Here is a 20,174-nt window from a genome sequence, read left to right on the forward strand (position 1 = left end):
CTTAACGCCCCTCCTCCACCTCAACGCTCTAATGCAATTAACTCCACTGGTGGGAATAGTAGGAGAGAGAGACTAGCTAGAGGAACCCCTGATTAATCCAATCAACCATGGGGCCCTGCGCGTTAGAACACACACGCATAGACACGCACACACACACATACTCATACACAGACACACACACAGACATACAGTCATACACAGAGACACATGCACACGCATAGATACAAACACACACACACACAAATTGACACACACACACACACAGACACACACGAACACACAAAGACACACAAAGACACACAGAGACACACAAATACACCAACACACGCACACACAGACTACATTGCTTCAGGCTGCAAATGAAGCCTTTCATGGCCGATCATATTAGCTGGCAGATATTTTTCTAAGGGGTTAGGACCGCCGGACAATTGGCAGCGCAGGGACCTTTCTGGGGCTTTTAAGGGGGTTGGGGAGCCATATTGGCAGAGCAGACCATGTACTGTAGGGGCTTTTATTTTTGGGTGGGCTTTCTATGCTGATTTCTGCTCTAAAAAATCACTCTAAAAAGGTGTGAAAATGTAGCCTGGCTATTGCCAGACCAAGCTCAATCGTAGATTGCACATTAGTTTGGGGAAGCTGCTGTCATTCCTTCAGCACAAGAGGCGTGATCAATGGGCCTAGTTCAAATGTATGCGATTGGCTGCTTGCCGTCGCTTCCCTGTCGTAATTCTGTTGAATCAGCCAATAGTGTGCCAGGGGGAAAAGCCAGCTTGGTGATTGGCTCCCACACAAACGGATCCAAACTAAAAACAAATGTATTGCTCTTTTCCAGACCCTTCTGCAGGGCGAACTCAAATTGAAAAAAATATATAGAACAAAAAAAGAAATGAAGAGAAGTAGGATAGATGGCACCCTTAGCTTGAGGTTTTCAAGGAGAACTGTAATCACCAGAGATGTGGCTGTACCCTCATCTCCCCTCAAAGCCACGTCTCCTTCTTTACTTTTCCACTGTTCACCACACCGTCAAGTCATCGGCCAGACACTTTCATCCAGGGCCACTTGCAGCGAATCCAGATGCGTGTCCTCTACAGTCAGGGCTTACGCAACTTGCTCACGGATCTCGCCCATGGTCGAGGAATTCGAACCCGCTTCCGTTCATCTGGGAGTCCAACACCGAAGCGGCCGGCATGTTCCTTTGACGTCCTGGCCTTAGTTGTGGGACACAGTCATACCCTGGCGCTGTGCCGCTCACTAACCACACATCGGGGCGGACCGAAGCACTGATACATCACAAGTCATCCCCTCACCACCGTTCCACTGTGTTTATCTTCACTGAATCACTCTGGCACAGTGTGCTGCCGCTAATACCTTCCTATTATTAGGAGGACTCCAGCAATGCTGTGGTCCATTATTAGACGCCGGGGCTCCCAGTAAGTGTCGAGTCATACTTGACACTTAATAGGCCAATAGAGACGTAAAGTTGGGATCACCCAGCACACGGGCGTTAAGGGGGATAATTACTCTCTGGCTTTCATAAAGCCGCGCAGTTAGCAGATTCATGTTAACTTGCCTGTTACGTACGTACATGAATATAAACCCAAAACAAAGAGTGTCAACATGATGGGAGCAGTGGGCAAAGAAAAACATGGAAAGAAAATATTAATATTACTGACAAGACGGACAGGATCAGAAGAATCAGAGCGTGGAAGACGGTGGAAAAAACAACCCAACGAAAAGTACACATCACCTCACACACACACACCATGAAAACCAATTCCCAGGCATGCAGTCATACACGCACATGCATACAGATTTTTATCACCCAACCGTGCTCGGCTGGAGCTGGCGTGAGTGCAACAGCGTGGTACTACCAGTGCTTGGATGCTACCCACACGATGTACATAGGCTCTTAGTTAGTTTGGACTACGGCCTGAGGACCATAGTCTTGCACATATTGTTATGATCATTAGGCCTTCTGAGTTCTCTACAATGGGCCAAACATAAAGGACGAGTGCTGTAGTTTGGCTTCCTCATCAGTCTGTTTACCAACAATGGCAGTATAATAACATACTTATATAATTCATTATAATTAATTACTTGCAATAATATTAGTATAATTCTATAATTACACAACACTTGTTGTAGACCTATTCACTTAAATAGTAATGTCCAATTTGATTGATTTGTTTAATTAATTTAATATATTTGGTTTGTTTCATATATTTGTTTTCGTTAGAAATTCACCTTCTTTCTCAAGTTTCTCAAGTCTTGTTTTAAATTGTACACATTGGACAATGTGTTACACATAGTTCCCATAGTGTCAAACATGTCCTTGAGATTAGGAACAACCAGATTCATTACCAATATCAGTGATCGAATAGTGTGAACATTATCCACTGTCTATAGAACAAGAAATGTGCATCAAACCTTTTGGTTCTGCAATTAAATATTGTTAAATTAAAATAATCAAACTGCTTCTCATCTCATCTTCTCTCGCATGGGTATACCATCAAAGCATCTGTAGTCACACGGTTGGAAGCTCACGATTTGGGTGGAACTATACAAAGGTGCATCAAAGGTGTGGCTATACAGTATACCATGGTCTCTGCCATTCCTTTGTGGATGGCTGTGAGTTAGAGGAAGGATGTGTCGTTGGCATTCCCTCATACCTCATCTGTAGTTGCATTAGAGCTTGAGCTGGCTATGGATGCCCTCTGCTATCCCATCTAACACCTAAATGCAATCTCAGAGCTCTTTCAGTTGTTCTGGGGCTGTGTTCTAGCACTGGTCTGAAAAATGAATCCCTCTCTAACCAGATGCTTATTATTCTGGTTTTGTGTACCCTGTCCTGATGCTCGCAGCTTTGTATATTGTTCAAGTTTCACACTCAGGCCAAGGAACATTGAATCTAGCCATTGTATTTGTCGCTGAGACTTTTCATTGGAAGCATTATATTCCCAATGCATCTGGCTCAATGTGAATCAGGGAATATTCAAACAGGGGGGAGCAGAACACCTCGGCCGAGACACTATGTTCACTTCTCTGCACCTTATCATTTTGATAAGTCGGTGCAACCAATGCCTCATACATAACCAGTCAACAAGGCTCAGATTGTGCTGTCTAGAGTTCTCTATTCATATATGCGTGTGTCTGTGACATCTGTGTGTGTGTTTGTCTTTGTGTGTGTGTGTGTGTGTGTGTGTGTGTGTGTGTGGTAGTGTATTTGTGTTTCTTTGTGTGTATATCACCGTGTATGTCTACGGAAAATCAGAGCATTTATCCCTTTCAAGAAAAATGTATGGAAATAAGAATAAATGCAGAGTCCCCCTTCCCCCAACTTCCCCCATGGCCGTATGATCCTCTAAACAAAGGCCGCTGTGTTCCAGGATCACTCTGAACGGGATGAAGGTGTCCCGGCCGGACGTCCGGATCGGCCGCTACAGGATGATCAAACACGAGAGAGACAAACACAACGAGCCCAACCCTCAGAGGTACTGCATCATCATCACAACAACACCTCATGTCTCTCTCGCTCTGTCGCACGCTCGCTCGCTCTCTCTCGTTCTTGCGCTCTCTGTCACTCTCTCTCTCTCTTTCCCTCTCTCTCTCTCTCTCTCTCTCTCTCTCTCTCTCTCTCTCTCACTTACTCTTTCTCTCTCGCGCTCTCTCTCGCAATTTCTCGCTCTCTCACTTTCTCCTACCTTATCTCACTTTCTCTCTCTCTCACTTTCTCTCTCTCTCTCTCTCTCTTTCTCTCACTTTCTCTCTCTCTCTCTCGATATCTCTAGCTAGCTATCTCTCTCTCTTGCTTTCTGGCTTTCTCGTTCTCCCACTCTCTCTCTCTCTCTCTCTTAGATCTCATTGTTACGTTGTTTTTTTTATTTTCATCTCTATTGCATGCATGCCCTTGCTCTCTCTCTGTCCTCTCGCTCTCACTCTCTCCTCTCTCTCTCTGATATTATATATCGCTGTTTCTTTCTGTTTGATGTGTTGTATCAAGGTGGTATGAAAGTCACTCCATGATGTCACACTATGGCTCGTGGATTAAGAGGACTTGAAAGAGTGTTTTTTCAGCAGTCATCATAACTATAGTAGTTTGTTTCCCTTCATGCTACCTCTGCACAATACCTCTGGTACACTCTGTTAGAGTAAGATTTATTAAAACGACCTTCAAACCAGAGTCCTGCTGGTTATGACATGCTCAGAGGGAACTGAATTCTCTACTATTGTGTAGCTTAACACGATGGAAACACGTCTCTATCTTTTTCTGACCTCTGGGAATCAGACCAGTTCGCTTCAACTCACAAGTTATCTTCTTCCAGTTGCATACTGTCGTGGCAATTTCCTTTAACAGATATTGCGTCTAGGACCAATGAGATTTCTAAATGCAAAAAGCACACTTGTAGACAATTAACCTAGGTTTAATGCATGCATACATCTCTAGCAGAGTCAGTCCAGAATACAGTTTTACAGAGCTATTTATACAGTTTCCCATCCTCCCCACATTGCAGATGCCTATGTGACTAAAAGGTAACAACATAGGTATTTATCTATCACAAGACTGTACAGCAGTAGTACTACTACTACTCCTGTTACTACTACTAGTAGTATGACTACTATTGCTGCTACTGTAACCACTTCTACTACTATAACTACTAATACTACAAAACGTATAAAAACAATATACTTCTACTGATACTGCCGCTACTACAATCATTTATACTACTAGGATTAGTACTACTGTTACTAACCCTAGTAATAATCATTTCAAAGTAAATGTATATCCTTATTCAGGATTGGTAAAGGGCGGTGTGGACAATTTGGACGCATTAGAAAAAGGTTTCTAAAGCCATAGAAGCCAGCTTGTTTCAGTCACCGCTCAAAGGTCTGACATCTCCACATTTCCATACTTATTGAAAACCCTGAAAGATTAATCTCGGGGGATAATGAAACATACAGAGCAGGACATATTTAACGCACAATATTCATGTATTCAACTCCCCTTTTCATTTACTGCCCCCCCCCCGCCCCAGAATAGTTTCTGAGAGAATGAAGGACATGTTCCTTCATGCTGCTTCCACCAGCCCCTCAGATGAGCCCATAAATCCCTAAAGTCAAACCTCCATCAAAGGCTCAGACCGGACAGTAGCAGACCGCCATCAAACCTGCATCGGAAAGGTTTCGGTTGGCCTCCAGGCCTGCGGAACATCAGACGATAGTGTGGGCGGATGTTGCCGAATAATAGAGGACATATCAAACCAAAATGAATAATAATACTAATCCAGAACTTCAACTCTAGATGGCCGTCAGCCCGCGGTTGCTTAATTGGCGTCTGAGTCGTCCTTCTCTCAGTGTGTGTCCGCTCATCACGTGCGTTTCAGACGGGGTTGACAACATGGCGGCGGCGGCCTGTTGGTGTTGCGGCGTTTTGATGAACGAGGCTGAGGACCCCGAGATGAGCGCCCCCCCCCCCCCCCCCTTAAACACGTAAATCACCGCCACTGTAGCACCTCACATTAAGCCGCTTAAACGCGGATTACAGCGGTGTATTCTCCGCCACGCCCGCCCGCCTGCTTTCACGCCTGGTTAGGCACCACAACATCACCCCCCACCCCAAAACGCTTTTTTTTTTCTCTCTAAATAAATAAACTAAAATCAATAGCCGTCATAGCTACGATAGATGGTGACAGAGATAAAGTGATAAAGTGGGCTGTCTCACAGCCTAAGTAATCCCTTTCAAGGTGACGTTGGTGCGTTGCTTTGGTTTCAAGTGAGATCTGATGACAAAAAATCGGGTTCATTGAAGTTCTCGTCGAGTACGTTCAATAAGTTTGAGTTGATGTTGCTTCAGTATACCTCTATACAATGATGGTAGCCAATGCTAGACAATTTGTGTAGCATTATGGTCGCTCTCTTCCTCAGTTTATTCCTCCATAGCGTGTACTGGAGGGAAACTGGGCTGTGTTAATATCATGGTTATTAAACACCCCAAAACCAGAATTTCAAAAGAGGAAAAATTCAAAGGACACCTGGGGACGGCAGCTGCTTCTAAGCCCCAGGAGAGTCCCTTCTTTCTCACTTCCCCATGTGCATACGAGTAACGAGGTGTATGATAATAAGGACACAGTCATTTTTGACACTCTCCTGTACATAACTAGACCACCAACAACTCAATATTCACTAGTAGCTTTTTAATTTCATTTAATTAACTAATAACTCATAATTAACTTCTGCGCAACAGCTGATTGTGCAGATGATTATTCACCTACCTGATGATCATTCATTCATCTTCTTTATTTAAGGATCTCACAGGAATTATTGAGGGGGACCCTCATTTACACATTTATAAATAAAAAGTTATTAAGAACATTCCTCCAGGTAGAAGTGTAGATTATCAACAGGTAGATTACTTTTAGTCCGCTGCCCTAACACAAATAAGATGCACCTCAATTGCGCCCAGTGTCAGGTCGAAGGGGAACTAAAGATCCAATGCAACATGGATGTAATTTAAGATGCCATTTTACCGACCAGGGCTTTATAAATAAACAAATACCATTGGTTAACACGCCTGCCGGCTAGAGCAGACAAACAGACCTTTTCATATTGTATACTGTTATGAGCCTCGTTTATATGTATTATACACAGTACTTGCAGGACGTGAGTACTGTGTATAATATATATATATATATATATATATATATATATATATATATATATATATATATATATATATATATATATATATATATATATATATATGTTATATCCATTATATATGGACCACGTCATCGTTCACTGTTCTGGGTCTGATAGCTCCCACTGTAATTGCCCACTTAAATGTCAACCCTAGATATGGAAGCAGTCAGGGTAACGCTGGTCTAGTTGCCTTCATCAAAATCAATACATCAACACAAAGGTGTGCGTTTCTTTGTATGTGAGGGAGAGGAATGATACTCTTTCTCTCTCTCCTCTCTCTCTCTCTCTCTCTCTGCTCTCTCTCTCTCTTTCTCTCTCTCTCTCTCTCTCTCTCTCTCTCTCTCTCTCTCTCTCTCTCTCTCTCCTTTCTACCCCCCACTCTCTTTCTCTCACCCTCTCTTTCTCTAACTATGTCTCTCTACCTCTCTCTGGTTAAAAGGTGTCCCCAACTGGGAACTTTTTATTTGTGTTGGGGAGGATAATAGAGAATTTAACTCTCTATCAGAGGAGCAAATGGTGTGTCGGTCATGTAAACACTCTCCTCACCGGCTCCTGGGAACTCATTAAAATGTGAAATGTGGCTTTTGGTTTTCTAAGATATCACGTATCTCAGGTGCTTTTTATAATTAGCCTGACTCAGAACAACAGAAGCGATGAATAGTTGCTATGTATCCAGTAAGGCTTGGAGTTCTTCATGTATTATCAATCTTCAAAACACAAAGATCCGCCCACTTAAGAACTATAACACAATAACGACAAGGGAGGATAACTGCGGAAATCCATTTCATAACACAATTTATTCACTTTACTAGCCTTGGGTTTATGTACAAAAATACAAAGTGACGGTCAGAATCTCGACAGTTCAACATTATGCCGGCTCCTCTGCACGTTCCCCAGGTGTTAGATAAGCCTGTTGTCGAGGCAGGAATAGATAATCAAAGCCTTTAAATAGTTTGTCTGAAGGAGCTGTGATGTTGACAAAAGAAGTATCTGGACTGTGGGATGCATGTCTGATTCCTCACAACACACGCACGCATCTGCGCACACACACAAACACACACACAAATTCACATGAAAGCCAGCACACCCAAGTATCTTCATGCTAATACACACACATGCACACAAACACCTACACGCACACGCACACACACAGAGGAATCCATTCAGTTCATCTCTTGAGAGGCTGGTTAGGCATAGCAATGAGATGTCAGTCCAGTGTAGAGAGAAAGAGACACATTCATCACTATCCCCTAAAGTGTACACAGACACACACACGCACAAACACACACACACATACAAACACACACAGGCACACATAGACACAAACACACACACACACACACACCAAAACACACATGCCTACACGCAGTCGCCCACACAGACGCAGATATGCTGTCTCACTATCAGTGCCTAATGCATTACAAATAAACAACTTGCCCAGTAGCATGGCTCTATATCGAATTCATATGATAACAGTCTGGGGCGAATACTGTGGATGTGTGTCTGTGGGGGTGTGCTTGCCCAGCAATAGATTATAAAATAATTTAGCATTAACAGGTCTTCAGTCTAAAGTCTAATCTCAAACGAGGTCACCAATTTTCCAATGCATGCTAAAGTGAGACTTAACCAGAGTCCACTTAAAAAATTACCACAATAAAGGGGGGAAATAGCACTTTCTTTCTGTCCCTGACCTAATAAGGTGTCATCATTATTAAAGGATATCTTTAAATATAATCCTGGGAGACTTTGGTGGATTTAAACTGGAGCACATTCCCCTCCATGCCAACACGGTGGCAGAAAGCAGGCTAACCAGCTCATCCTAGCTAGTGCCCTCACCAGCGAACATCCAGTACACGTCATAATGATGCAACACATGCACGTTAAAATGTCACGTATAATATAGAATGTGATTGGTTCAGCTCACACGGTCATGCTGGGAAGCAGGCTTGAGATTGCTCCATGTTCAGTTCAATGTTTTTTTTATTAAATGTAATTGTGTTATTTTGCCTATTTTAGAACCCAATTTAAAATGCAATGCAACCTACCGACACACACATAGTTTGTTAATATGCATATCCACTACCGTAGAGCGAGATATTTATGTAAATATCCAAGAAGTGCACCCCATGTCTCTGTATTCCTAATGAAAAGTTCCCAGATTGTGTGTGTGTGTGTCTTTGTGTGTGTGTGTGTGTGTGTCTTTGTGTGTGTGTGTGTGTGTGTGTATGTGTGTGTGTGTGTGTGCGTGTGTGTTGCGTTCTTGCACATGTGCATGTATGTGCTAGCATTCCTGTCCCGTGTATCGAGCCGCTGTGCTTTATATATTCATAGATCTCAGTGTCTGTCCTTCTCGCTCGCCCTTAGCGTTCCCCTAAGCCTGATTCAGTATAAATCTTCTGCATTATGTCCTTCCCTGGCCTCGTTGTTTTTCGCTATTCTCCTTGTTCTCTTTAAACCAACGCGCTCAAGCAGCTTCTGCAGCGCAGAGCTGACCTGGCGTGACGGGGAACGATCGGCCATTCCACCACCGTTAACCCGAGTTGAAGTTCAGGGAAGGAAGGATGCTTACCAATGCCTTTACAGATTTAGAGAAGGTTTTATAGTTTGCCTTTTCCTTTTTGGCCAATTGTGTATGTGTGTGCATGTGTGTGTCTGTGGGTGGGTGTGTATATATGTATGTGTGTGTGCACTTCCAGAATGTAGACAGAAGGGTCTTTTGTTGTCTGCATCTTTCGGAAGAGCAGCATCCTTCTGAAGTGATGATACACAAGGCTGGATATGGCCTCATAAGGCCGGAGATATATTTGCTCTTTAGCCACCTATCTTAAGGAAAACGGTCTGTCCCTTGAACAGAAGTGTTCACACACTCGGCTTTGTACCTTGCATGTTACTTGGGGATTCCACTAGAGGGCACACGGGAGAACTTACACAACTTCTGAATTGCATGATGTAAACAATAAACCAGTGGCAATGGCACAACATACAGATGTGTGTAACTGGGAACTTGGTCTATTAGCTTGTCTTCAAAGCTGTCCGGTGCTGACTTGCCAACTGACCACTGACCCTGTTCTATCCCGATGCTGTACCTACACTGCCCCCGCAGTTCATGTGCATACTGCATCTCACATAGCGTTTACTACTGAGGATTTGCACCACTAACCCTCCAAAGGGACGCTGGATACGCGAGGCAGCCACCACTCTCACGCGAATGCGTGGTTAAAAGCAAGCCTCCGACTTAACCGCCTACCTGCTACGTCTTGACGTTTATCCAGAAACATAAATCACTGTGGGTAGCGTTGTATAGAAGTGTCCGGTAATTATTCAGAGAAGATGAGTGTGAGGTGTAATCCAAATTACAGTACACCTATAGACAACCTTGATGCTAGGATTACTCGGTATTGCACTACTTTGATTTTGTTGCCTTGGCAGAAAAAAAGGATTCCTGTGTGATATAACGCCTTGATTATCTCTCAAGACACCCGCAGTTTGGATAATTGGTTGAGTGTGGGAGTGTTGATCCTTTGGTGATCACTTGAACCCATCCCCCCTCCCATCCACTGGCCATACTGTGTACTGACTCATTGCTTTGACTCCATAAGATATAACATTTATATACATTTTGCACTCATAAGCTTTTTGAAAGAACAGGGTATTTCTCAAAGTGATTGATAGTATAAACATAACTAAACCCAGGCCCCTTATTAACCTTGACCAGAGCACTAATAGGGCAACACTAGTCTGGGACGTGATCATAGAAAGTCAAATGGTACTTGAGGACCTCAGTATATTTGGATTATTGAGTAAAATAAGGTCACACCACCACCTGCTGGTCAAGATTTGCATGGCAGAAACTGCTGTCTTTGACTCCACAGAAATAACGGTTACTGTTTTTTATGTGGGTTTTAATGTGCATGTGTGTGTGTGTGTGTGTGTGTGTGTGTGTGTGTGTGTGTGCGTGTGTGTGTGTGTGTGGGTGTGTATTTTTATCAGACACACAAACACACACACACACACACACACACACACACACACACACACACACACACACACACACACACACACACACACACACACACACACGCGCACACACACACACACAGGTGGCCAGCTGTGATGGTTCGATGACGGTGGTGGATGTGAGCTACATCCCGTTATGTGACGCTCTTCTCCTCTTTGTGAATTTCCTCCAGGTTCAACAAGATCCAGAACACCAAGAACACCATGAGGAGGGACGGCATCAGCTCCCTCACCTACCGGCTGGTGCAGGTCAAGAGGTTCCCTCTGTACACCAACATCTCCGTGGAGATCGGGAAGCCCCCGCCCAGGCCCTTCAAGGGATAGAGACGGGGACGGAGAGGGAGAGGGTCAGGGAGACGGAGTAAGAGAGAGAGAAGACACTGAGGTGGGACAGCACTCGCTCAGGCTGCAGTGAGAGAGAGAGAAAGAAAAAGAGAGGAAGAGATTGAGACAGACTAGATCAAGTGTCAACCTCTCCCAGACAGCCAATGAGATTATAGAGGGAGCCGGTGCGATAGGTGTAGATACATCACAAAGCACATCAGTCTCTCTCTCTCTCTCCTCTCCTCTCCCGGCTCTGCGCTTCAAACTCTCCCTCTCTCCATCAACGTCTCTTTCTAACAGCCAATGGCAGGCTGCCAGCTGAAGGACCCTGGCCAATCAGAGACTCTCAGAGTGTTCCCAGAGCCTGAGCGTTGGACTGGGACGGTTTGAAACATTACGATCGCAATTGCCTCGGAAAAACGTGGACGGCGTTCTGCTGGATGTTCTTAGGTGATTGTGTGCAGTCCTCGGACAATATTCATTGGGGACATTGGAAGGTCCTTGGTCTATTATCTTGTAATGGATGTCTGTTCTTTTTTTGGTTCATAAAGTCCTGGAAGTGAACGACAATGGACCTAATTGAGGAAGTAGGGATATGTGCACAAGATACTTCATTTAGTAGGAAAGGTCACGCTACGTAGCACAGGAAGGTGAAATCCAGGTGTGTGCGTCTTTTTCAGGATAACAAATGCTAATGAACAACGGTGTACAACGGTGGGCGGAGCTGACATTCTTAACCGGGAACAGAGTTATAAAGTTCTCAAGAAATGTTACAAAAATAAACTAGTGACAGAGACCTGGGGGGGAGGGGGGAGACAAATTCACAGTTCAGATATCATGAAAGGATTGCGATAAGAAAAGATACGATCCACATTTCAACGATATCGGATAATCAAAGTTCAGCATCGAGAGGGTCCCTCGCCAGAAGAGTCCTAAATGTGTTTATCGCAGAGCACGAAACGCTGTTTCTGGAACAAAATAGCTTTCAGATCCACAGTGGTTCATCACCTTAAAATAGATACATTGACTCAAACTTTGGAAACAGTGAGAGTCTTACTGCACTTTTCAAATGTCAAGAGTTTTAGAGAAAATTCAAACACATTGGAAACCCAAACTAACAGTTTTTTTTGTTTTTTTATGCAGTTGGAAATTCAGTCTAACTGTCCCTGGAGCACCTTTGAATTTGAACCAGAGAGTAAAAAGAAAGGAGTTGGCTTTACTTTATGAGCACTCACGATGCTGAAACACAAGCCTGCAATCTGCACAGAATGCCTGCGTGTCCCACAGTACTCTTTGATCTCGGGAAAGACAAACATATAGATTGATGCGTTAAATGTTCAGGCTTTGGGCATTCAGAGATTTTAACAGATATGAATGTGCCATTTCAGCTTTCTTGGTCTGGGCATAACATCCGTATGGTGTGTGTAGATGGAGTTGTAAAAGTACAGCTTTTATTTTATTTTACTTGAAATCATGCTGTGGACAAAACATTCCCAAGAGGTTCCATTGGTTTAAGCATATATTAGTTTTGAGCTTTGTAGAAATAAGACACTTATTTTGGAAAGTTTTTGCCAGTCAGTGACTTTTTACTCGTTCCATAAAGGATTGGCCGAGAATTAAGTAATTTTTTTATGATATTGTAACCCTGGTGTTTAATAAAGAACTATTATAGATTGATAAAAGCTGGGCATAGCTGTCATCAGTATGCCAATCTTTTATGCTGTTATTAACCCAATCATTTAACAAGACCATCATACCCAGAAAGGGGAGCTAGAAGATTATGGGGAATTTGGTGGTGGTTATTGGGACATTTTTCTGTTTTACGAAATGCAAAGTGATGGCTTTAATGAACTCCTCATTCTGATATGACAGTTAAAGAGATTATTATTTGAAATTATCACAACTTTTTTATTTCACTTTTCTTGTTTTATGGTCATGCCTTACAGACAACGTTTATATACTCGTGTACACACACATATATATACACACGCACATATATACACACACACACATATACACACACATACATATATATATATATATATATATATATATATATATATATATATATATATATATATATATATATATATATATATATTTGTATGTGCATCCTGCTGATAATCTCAGGCAGAAGGTCTCTGTCAGAAACCATGACAATATGTTTGCCATTTCTCTCTCTCTCTCTCTCTCTCTCTCTCTCTCGCTCTCGCTCTCACTCTCTTTCTCGTATGTGTTTTTATTTCCTGGTGTCTCTTGAGGCATCTGTATGTGGGTCACACGGATGTGTATGAGTGCCTTTTTTTGTTTTGGTGTGAATTATGTTTCCGGTGTGGGTCAATATCCAACACTATACACATCTGCACTGTGGAGTATACTGACGCCCCCCTCCCCCCCCATCCTGTTCCTCTCATGAAAAATGGGGCAGTTTCTAATGCAGTTGTTTTATATTGTTTTTCTGACTCTATCTCTGATGGCAAACTCAATATAAGCTTACTGTGTAAAAAGTTATTTTGTGCATTCTCTCCGATTGTCCCTCAGAGGCTCTGGAATCGCTATTGAAAATGTTTGGGGTTTTATCATGGCTATTTCAGAGAGGAAATGCAGTTACGGAGAGCAGAGTTCACGAGTAACAGGAGATATTGACATCTAAATACAGATACGTTCATCGAGATTTACAAGCTTTTCGGTAAAAAAAAATATTGGGATATTCCTTAATGTACACTTCACTTAAAGGGTGAAATATTTGACATCTTCGCTGTTCTGCCGCAGTGGAGCAGACTGGACATTGAAACCTGCGGCTCTTTTTAAACCTTTACTGTATCTATAGCTAGGTTTTTTTGTACATTGAATGTTGAAAATGTTAAATCTTATATAGAATGCATTATGCCCTATTCAACCTTTTTCTATACAATCAATAAATCTGATGATTAAATAATCAGCGTGTGTGTGTGTGTGTGTGTGTGTGTGTGTGTGGGGGGGGGGGGGACAAATGGTGCAAGCAAGGTTTCTGTTATTGTTTTCTAGCCGGTAAGCCTCCACTTAGAAGACGTTAAGGTGCAGGCCGACATGCAGTCGGCAGGACCATCATAGTTGTCCATGCACATGCATCTGGTGCAGAAGTCCTTCACGCCGAGTTCGGAACCCCCTGCTTCCTGAAGTATCAATGGTTTTCTCCCGCAGCAAAACCCCTTGTACCCCCTGTCCAAGGTGCTCGCGCCCCATGTGTTCACCCTTTGGTCAGCCATCGTCGGTATTTGCTTGGATGCACCCGGCAGCGTAGAGGCTCTGAAAGTGTCAAAGTACAAAAAGGGGCCAGTGCCCGAACGCTTACAGGACAAACGGGTCGTCTGCTGGAAGGTACGCTCCACCAATATTGGGATTTGACGCCTTTGTATACCTGCAGGCCTGTGGTAGCCTCACTGTAGACCACCGCTACATTCGGTCTGTTCCAACACAGAGCAAGGGTATGAAAACACACACGTACATACGATTTATCATTATGAAATATAAATATATCTGCCTACTTTATCTATAATATATCTATATAAAGTAGGACTACATCCGTCGGACACTTCTTTACAGCAAGGAGGCACACGGTGGTCGTAAATCACTATGACAAAACCTGCACACAGGATATCCGCTCGGCGCTGACAGCTGACCACATTACAGAGACCACCCTGGTGGAGGACCGTTGGAGGGTCGGGGGTGAGCCCAACGTTTGCTACCTCTGAAGCTCCCACACAAGGTCCTGCTGCGAAGTTTCCAACGCCAGGTCCAGAGTTCTTATAGAGCGGCAGCCCCGCGCGCATTGCACCCTCTTCCACCCCTCTCCTGAGCGGTGAGTCCACTAACCAGGCTGTGAGTCAACTAACCAGGCTGTGAGTCAACTAACCAGGCTGTGAGTCAACTAACCAGCCTGTGAGTCAACTAACCAGGCTGTGAGTTAACTAACCAGGCTGTGAGTCCACTAACCAGCCTGTGAGTCAACTAACCAGGCTGTGAGTCCACTAACCAGGCGGTGAATCAACTAACCAGGCTGTGAGTCAACTAACCAGCCTGTGAGTCAACTAACCAGGCTGTGAGTTAACTAACCAGGCTGTGAGTCCACTAACCAGGCTGTGAATCCACTAACCAGGCTGTGAATCAACTAACCAGGCTGTGAATCAACTAACCAGGCGGTGAATCAACTAACCAGGCGGTGAATCAACTAACCAGGCTGTGAGTCAACTAACCAGGCTGTGAATCAACTAACTAGGCGGTGAGTCAACTAACCAGGCGGTGAATCAACTAACCAGGCGGTGAATCAACTAACCAGGCGGTGAGTCAACTAACCAGGCTGTGAGTCAACTAACCAGGCTGTGAATCAACTAACCAGGCGGTGAGCCCACTAACCAGGCTGTGAGTCAACTAACCAGGCTGTGAGTCAACTAACCAGGCTGTGAGTCCACTAACCAGGCGGTGAATCAACTAACCAGGCTGTGAGTCAACTAACCAGCCTGTGAGTCAACTAACCAGGCTGTGAGTCAACTAACCAGGCTGTAAGTCAACTAACCAGGCTGTGAATCAACTAACTAGGCGGTGAGTCAACTAACCAGGCGGTGAATCAACTAACCAGGCGGTGAATCAACTAACCAGGCTGTGAGTCAACTAACCAGGCTGTGAATCAACTAACTAGGCGGTGAGTCAACTAACCAGGCGGTGAATCAACTAACCAGGCGGTGAATCAACTAACCAGGCGGTGAGTCAACTAACCAGCCTGTGAGTCAACTAACCAGGCTGTGAATCAACTAACCAGGCGGTGAGCCCACTAACCAGGCGGTGAGTCCACTAACCAGGCCGTAAGTCCACTAACCAGGCAGTGAGTCCACTAACCAGGCGGTGAGCCCACTAACCAGGCGGTGAGTCCACTAACCAGGCGGTGAGCCCACTAACCAGGCGGTGAGTCCACTAACCAGGCGGTGAGCCCACTAACCAGGCGGTGCCAGGCCAGGTTCTGTGGGCTCCCAGGCCCACCGGGTGCTGACCTGTGAACACAACTCCCAGGCTGGGCTCCATGTCTCAGTGGCCCTGAGGCTGAGGGAAACTTGACCCCTAGGTCACCTAATCATTGCATCACTTCCTGTATGGCTAGAGCCTACAAATGAAGTGATCAGACCCAAATGGCCTGATACACATAAAGGATTTCAGACATCTCTGTATTACTCCCCTCAGTATCATTCATTTAATACATTTAGGGGGGCCTCATTTTACTCCCCCTTTAATGTTATTTTTTTAACATCTGATGCCCGCTCAGTGAGGGATTGCATCACTTCTTGTAGGGCTTCAGCCACCAAATTGATCATCTTGTATGTACCTGAGGCCCTCTTTCATATAAAATAAAGACCCTAGGTCTCTAGCTAGGTCCCTTGTGTTCCTATAGGGCAATGATGGTACATATACACAGCATATTTTCACCACATTACCCAAAAAGTCTAGATTCTAGAAGTTTTTATTCATTCAATTAATTTACTATTAAAATGATTCAGCCTTAATCCCCAGGCCTCAACCACTTTCCCTGCCAACTCCCACTATTTTAAAGAGTAGAGTTGCCATTCAATCAGAAGTTTTTTTTATTTGGTGCGGAATTTAATAATTAATGTTTCCTTGTTTAATTTTTGTGTGTTTGAGGCAGTTTGGATAGATGTAAGGTGATACATTGTTGCAGATTTGACATGTAAAATACAACATTCCAAGGATTAACCGAAGGCGGGCTGTCATTATACACAACTTTAGAGATGGTGGAAATACTTCAAACAAAGAAGTCAAACAAAAACATGTTGTGAGTGAATTCAAATATTTGGGGGTGTTAATTGCTCTCCTTTAAGTCACATGTTTAAAAAAATAAATAAAAGGATAAAGTTCAACTTGCAAGTGACCGTTTCATCCTAGTACAGTTCAATCCTATTACAAACAAACTCTCAAAACACTCAATCAAAAATCAAAGCACTGCCCAATTCTAATTTGGTGTGAGCCAATTTGTGTTGATTTTAAATCAACACAGACGTTTGCTAGTGCTGGCCGAGTGCTTCTTTGCTGTAAATAGCCAACTTCACATTTACAGAGCTCCATCTGGGAAACATACCAACATGAACATCCAAAACTGCAAAAGAATGTTGCTGCAGACGATGAGAAATATAAGCATAATATAAATGTATGATATCCTAATTTCATTGTCAAACACTAATAAGTCATTAAAGTATTTTAAAAGGAACTGTTCCATACAAATGATAAAATACACAAAAGTTATAAAAAACCTTTTTTCAAATACATATTATTGAAATCATGCCCATCTCTGCCCATGACTCAGCTCCACCGGGGGACTTGCTGCCTTTAGCAACCGGAGATCCAATACTAATTGTGTCAGTTGGGGGTCTTTAAGAGTAGATTGCTCTATTATTTTACAGAAAAGTGCCTTTAGCAGGCCAACCTCGTCTGTCAGAGGTTCAAGAGAGTCTAATATAAATCCAAATCCAATGATACAACCAAGCACTCATATTTGCACTCTCCCTTTTCTCAAATGAACTAAACTGAACTAACATTAGGCGTGACGGTTACTTGTCATTCCAAGAAAACAAACACACAGAACGTCTGGGAAGCCTTCACCAAGAGTAGCCACGCCTCTTCGTCACACATGTTGTTCCTGGACATTAAGTTCAGGAACAACTGAACATTAAGTTCAGGAACACAGTGTGCAGTCAACAATTCTTTAATGGTTGCCCTAAGGATGTGTATTCGTAATATAGTGAGGCATGATAATGAGGCAATCAATGGCTGTAATCCTGTCTAAAGGGAAGGTCTGTTTCTAGAGTTTGTGTTGAACCTCAGGCGGAGACAACGGAAGACGCCTAACAGGCCCTGCAGTATGGTGTGTAATGTTTGCTAAATCCTATCCTGTGTTGACAGTAGACACTGGCAATTCTGTATCTCCATGTTTGCTACAATGTCTGCTAATCCTAATCCCATCCTGTATTGGCAGTAGATGCTGTCAATCGATCCTGTAATAATCCTGTAATCCTACAACGAGGATTTATTCTCCAAATAATAAAGGCTGGCCGACCTAAATCTCTCTTTCTTTTCTAAAAAGGTTTTTTGTATGCACCCATACGGCGGCGTGAACGCCAGCGTCGTGTGCTCAAGAGGCATCGACGACGCAGACGGCCTCTCCCTGCATAGAGCCATTTCCAACGGAGAGCCAGAGTACGAAAATGCGCACGTATGGAAGTTTCATCATCATGGAATACAGGCCTGTATTCTTTTATTAGCTGACGGTCAATTCTCTGAACGAAATCACTTGTTGAAATGTTGAGAGAGCCACAAGTCCACTTGTAGAACTCCAGTTATACCCTAAGTGCTGTGGAATGTACACCGAATTTGCCCTGTTCCTGCCTTGAGTTACATTTCTATTTACACACTCACGTTATCATGTATGATTGAATGGCTGGAAGGGGGCTTCATAGGGAGGTCCGTTTACTTCATGTATTAAGCTTCTTGCTGGCTCAGGCCGCCACTGGACTGATGGCACTCATGAATTTGCCTAATACTAGGCTACTTATCACTGATTCATGCTACTAAAACGCTACATCCAAACCTGGATGATGGCCCTGCCATCTGCTCACGCATGGAGAGCACTGGAGCGCAAGCTCTGTGGGTCGAGACAATAGCAACCACTGACTAATGTGAGTTATAAGTGTCCTTTACACTGGGGATGCCAGGGAATGTCCCCGCCATGTTTGCTCCGTTTTGTCCCCATTTTCTTTTTTTAAGTGTTTAAAATTGAGTGGCATCCAGTGGAACGGCAGAAATGGTATATAACATTCATACGTATGTTGCTATTAGTGTATAATCCCATTAGAAGAAGAATCGGTGTGTTTCTCTACCTTAGTTTGAGCCCTAGCTCCTTGGGGAGCGGGTCCTCTTCCACAGGGGCCGCCATGTGGCACCACCATTGTTCTAGAGCAGCACAGAACGGACGAGCGGTTCTGGAGAGAATGTGTTTAAAGACAATGTGTTGCAGGAAGGAGTGGGCCGTGTTATCCCCATTGCTAACACCTATCTGTGCTTCTTTGGTAATACGTTGTTGTGCAGGAACGTTATCATGAGTGATGTTGCATGGAATGCGCCACACACCGTGGCGTTAGACTATGTATTGAAGAAGCTCTCGGATGCGGGAATTAAAATCAACCGCTGGCCAGGAGCTCCAGGCATCCACACACACCGTGGAGTTATATAAAAGTGTCCTAGAAGCTTAAACTTCACTCGGACGCGGACATCAACGTCAATCTCTGCACAGACGGGACAATGGTGTGGCGAATGGTTTGCAACACCATTAAAATATTCTAATAACATTATAATATGTCCATATACAGGGAAAATAGAGCTGATGATCATCTACCTAAAGTAACACCAAACACAATTAGCAGACATCTCACTTTGTTTTGACTTATTATCCAGCAAAGTTTGTGGTTCAAAAGTCTCGGTGTCTTGTTTGACCCTATGCTTTCTTTTGACCAACATTTGAAAAAGTATCACGAGAACTGCATTCTTCCATCTGGGAAGCACTGCTAACATCAGACTTATGTTATCCACAGCAGATGCAGAGACGCTCATCATCGCTTTTATATAGTCTAGACTGCAATTCACTGTTATCTGGTTGACCAAACTACCATGTAAAGCTGCTTGTGCAGAACGCTGCAGCTAGATTACTGACTTGAACGAGAAGTCTTTATGACTTTAATTATCGCTTTCTACAGTTGCTCCCAATAACTGCCTGATGATATTTGCAGGTGATGCTGCTTACCTAAATAGGCTAACCTTTACATTTACATCTAGTTTATTAGTGTTTTGAACAACATTCAAAAAGATTTTGGGGTACACTTTGTTTGTTCTCCATGCATCGTTCCACATCCTACAGCATCCTGAACATGCAAGGGAAGGCTTCCATGGAAGCAGGCAGGCCTAGTCCTATCCGTATCATTGTTTGGACTACTATGTAGAGCTGTTCGATAATGGAGCACCAATAATGTGTTTTCAAGACATATAGATGCAATAATTTGCAGTAAAACAGAGAGAGTTGATGAAGGTAAATTTTTTTTTGT

General features: G+C 43.5%; 1 protein-coding gene across 1 annotated transcript in view; it reads left to right on the forward strand.

Moving 5' to 3' along the window:
* The window catches only part of b4galt2 (UDP-Gal:betaGlcNAc beta 1,4- galactosyltransferase, polypeptide 2), a gene marked incomplete at its 3' end in the record, with an annotated part of 94,500 nt that extends 83,463 nt beyond the window's left edge, over positions 1 to 11,037 (forward strand). Inside the window, exons 6-7 of the mRNA XM_079751414.1 lie at positions 3,387 to 3,491; positions 10,887 to 11,037. Of these exons, the coding sequence (XP_079607540.1) occupies positions 3,387 to 3,491; positions 10,887 to 11,037 (256 nt within the window). The remainder of the gene's footprint in view (positions 1 to 3,386; positions 3,492 to 10,886) is intronic.
* Positions 11,038 to 20,174: the final 9,137 nt, after the last annotated feature.

Source organism: Pollachius pollachius (assembly GCF_949987615.1).
Source record: "Pollachius pollachius genome assembly, chromosome: 14".
Lineage (NCBI taxonomy): Eukaryota > Metazoa > Chordata > Actinopteri > Gadiformes > Gadidae > Pollachius > Pollachius pollachius.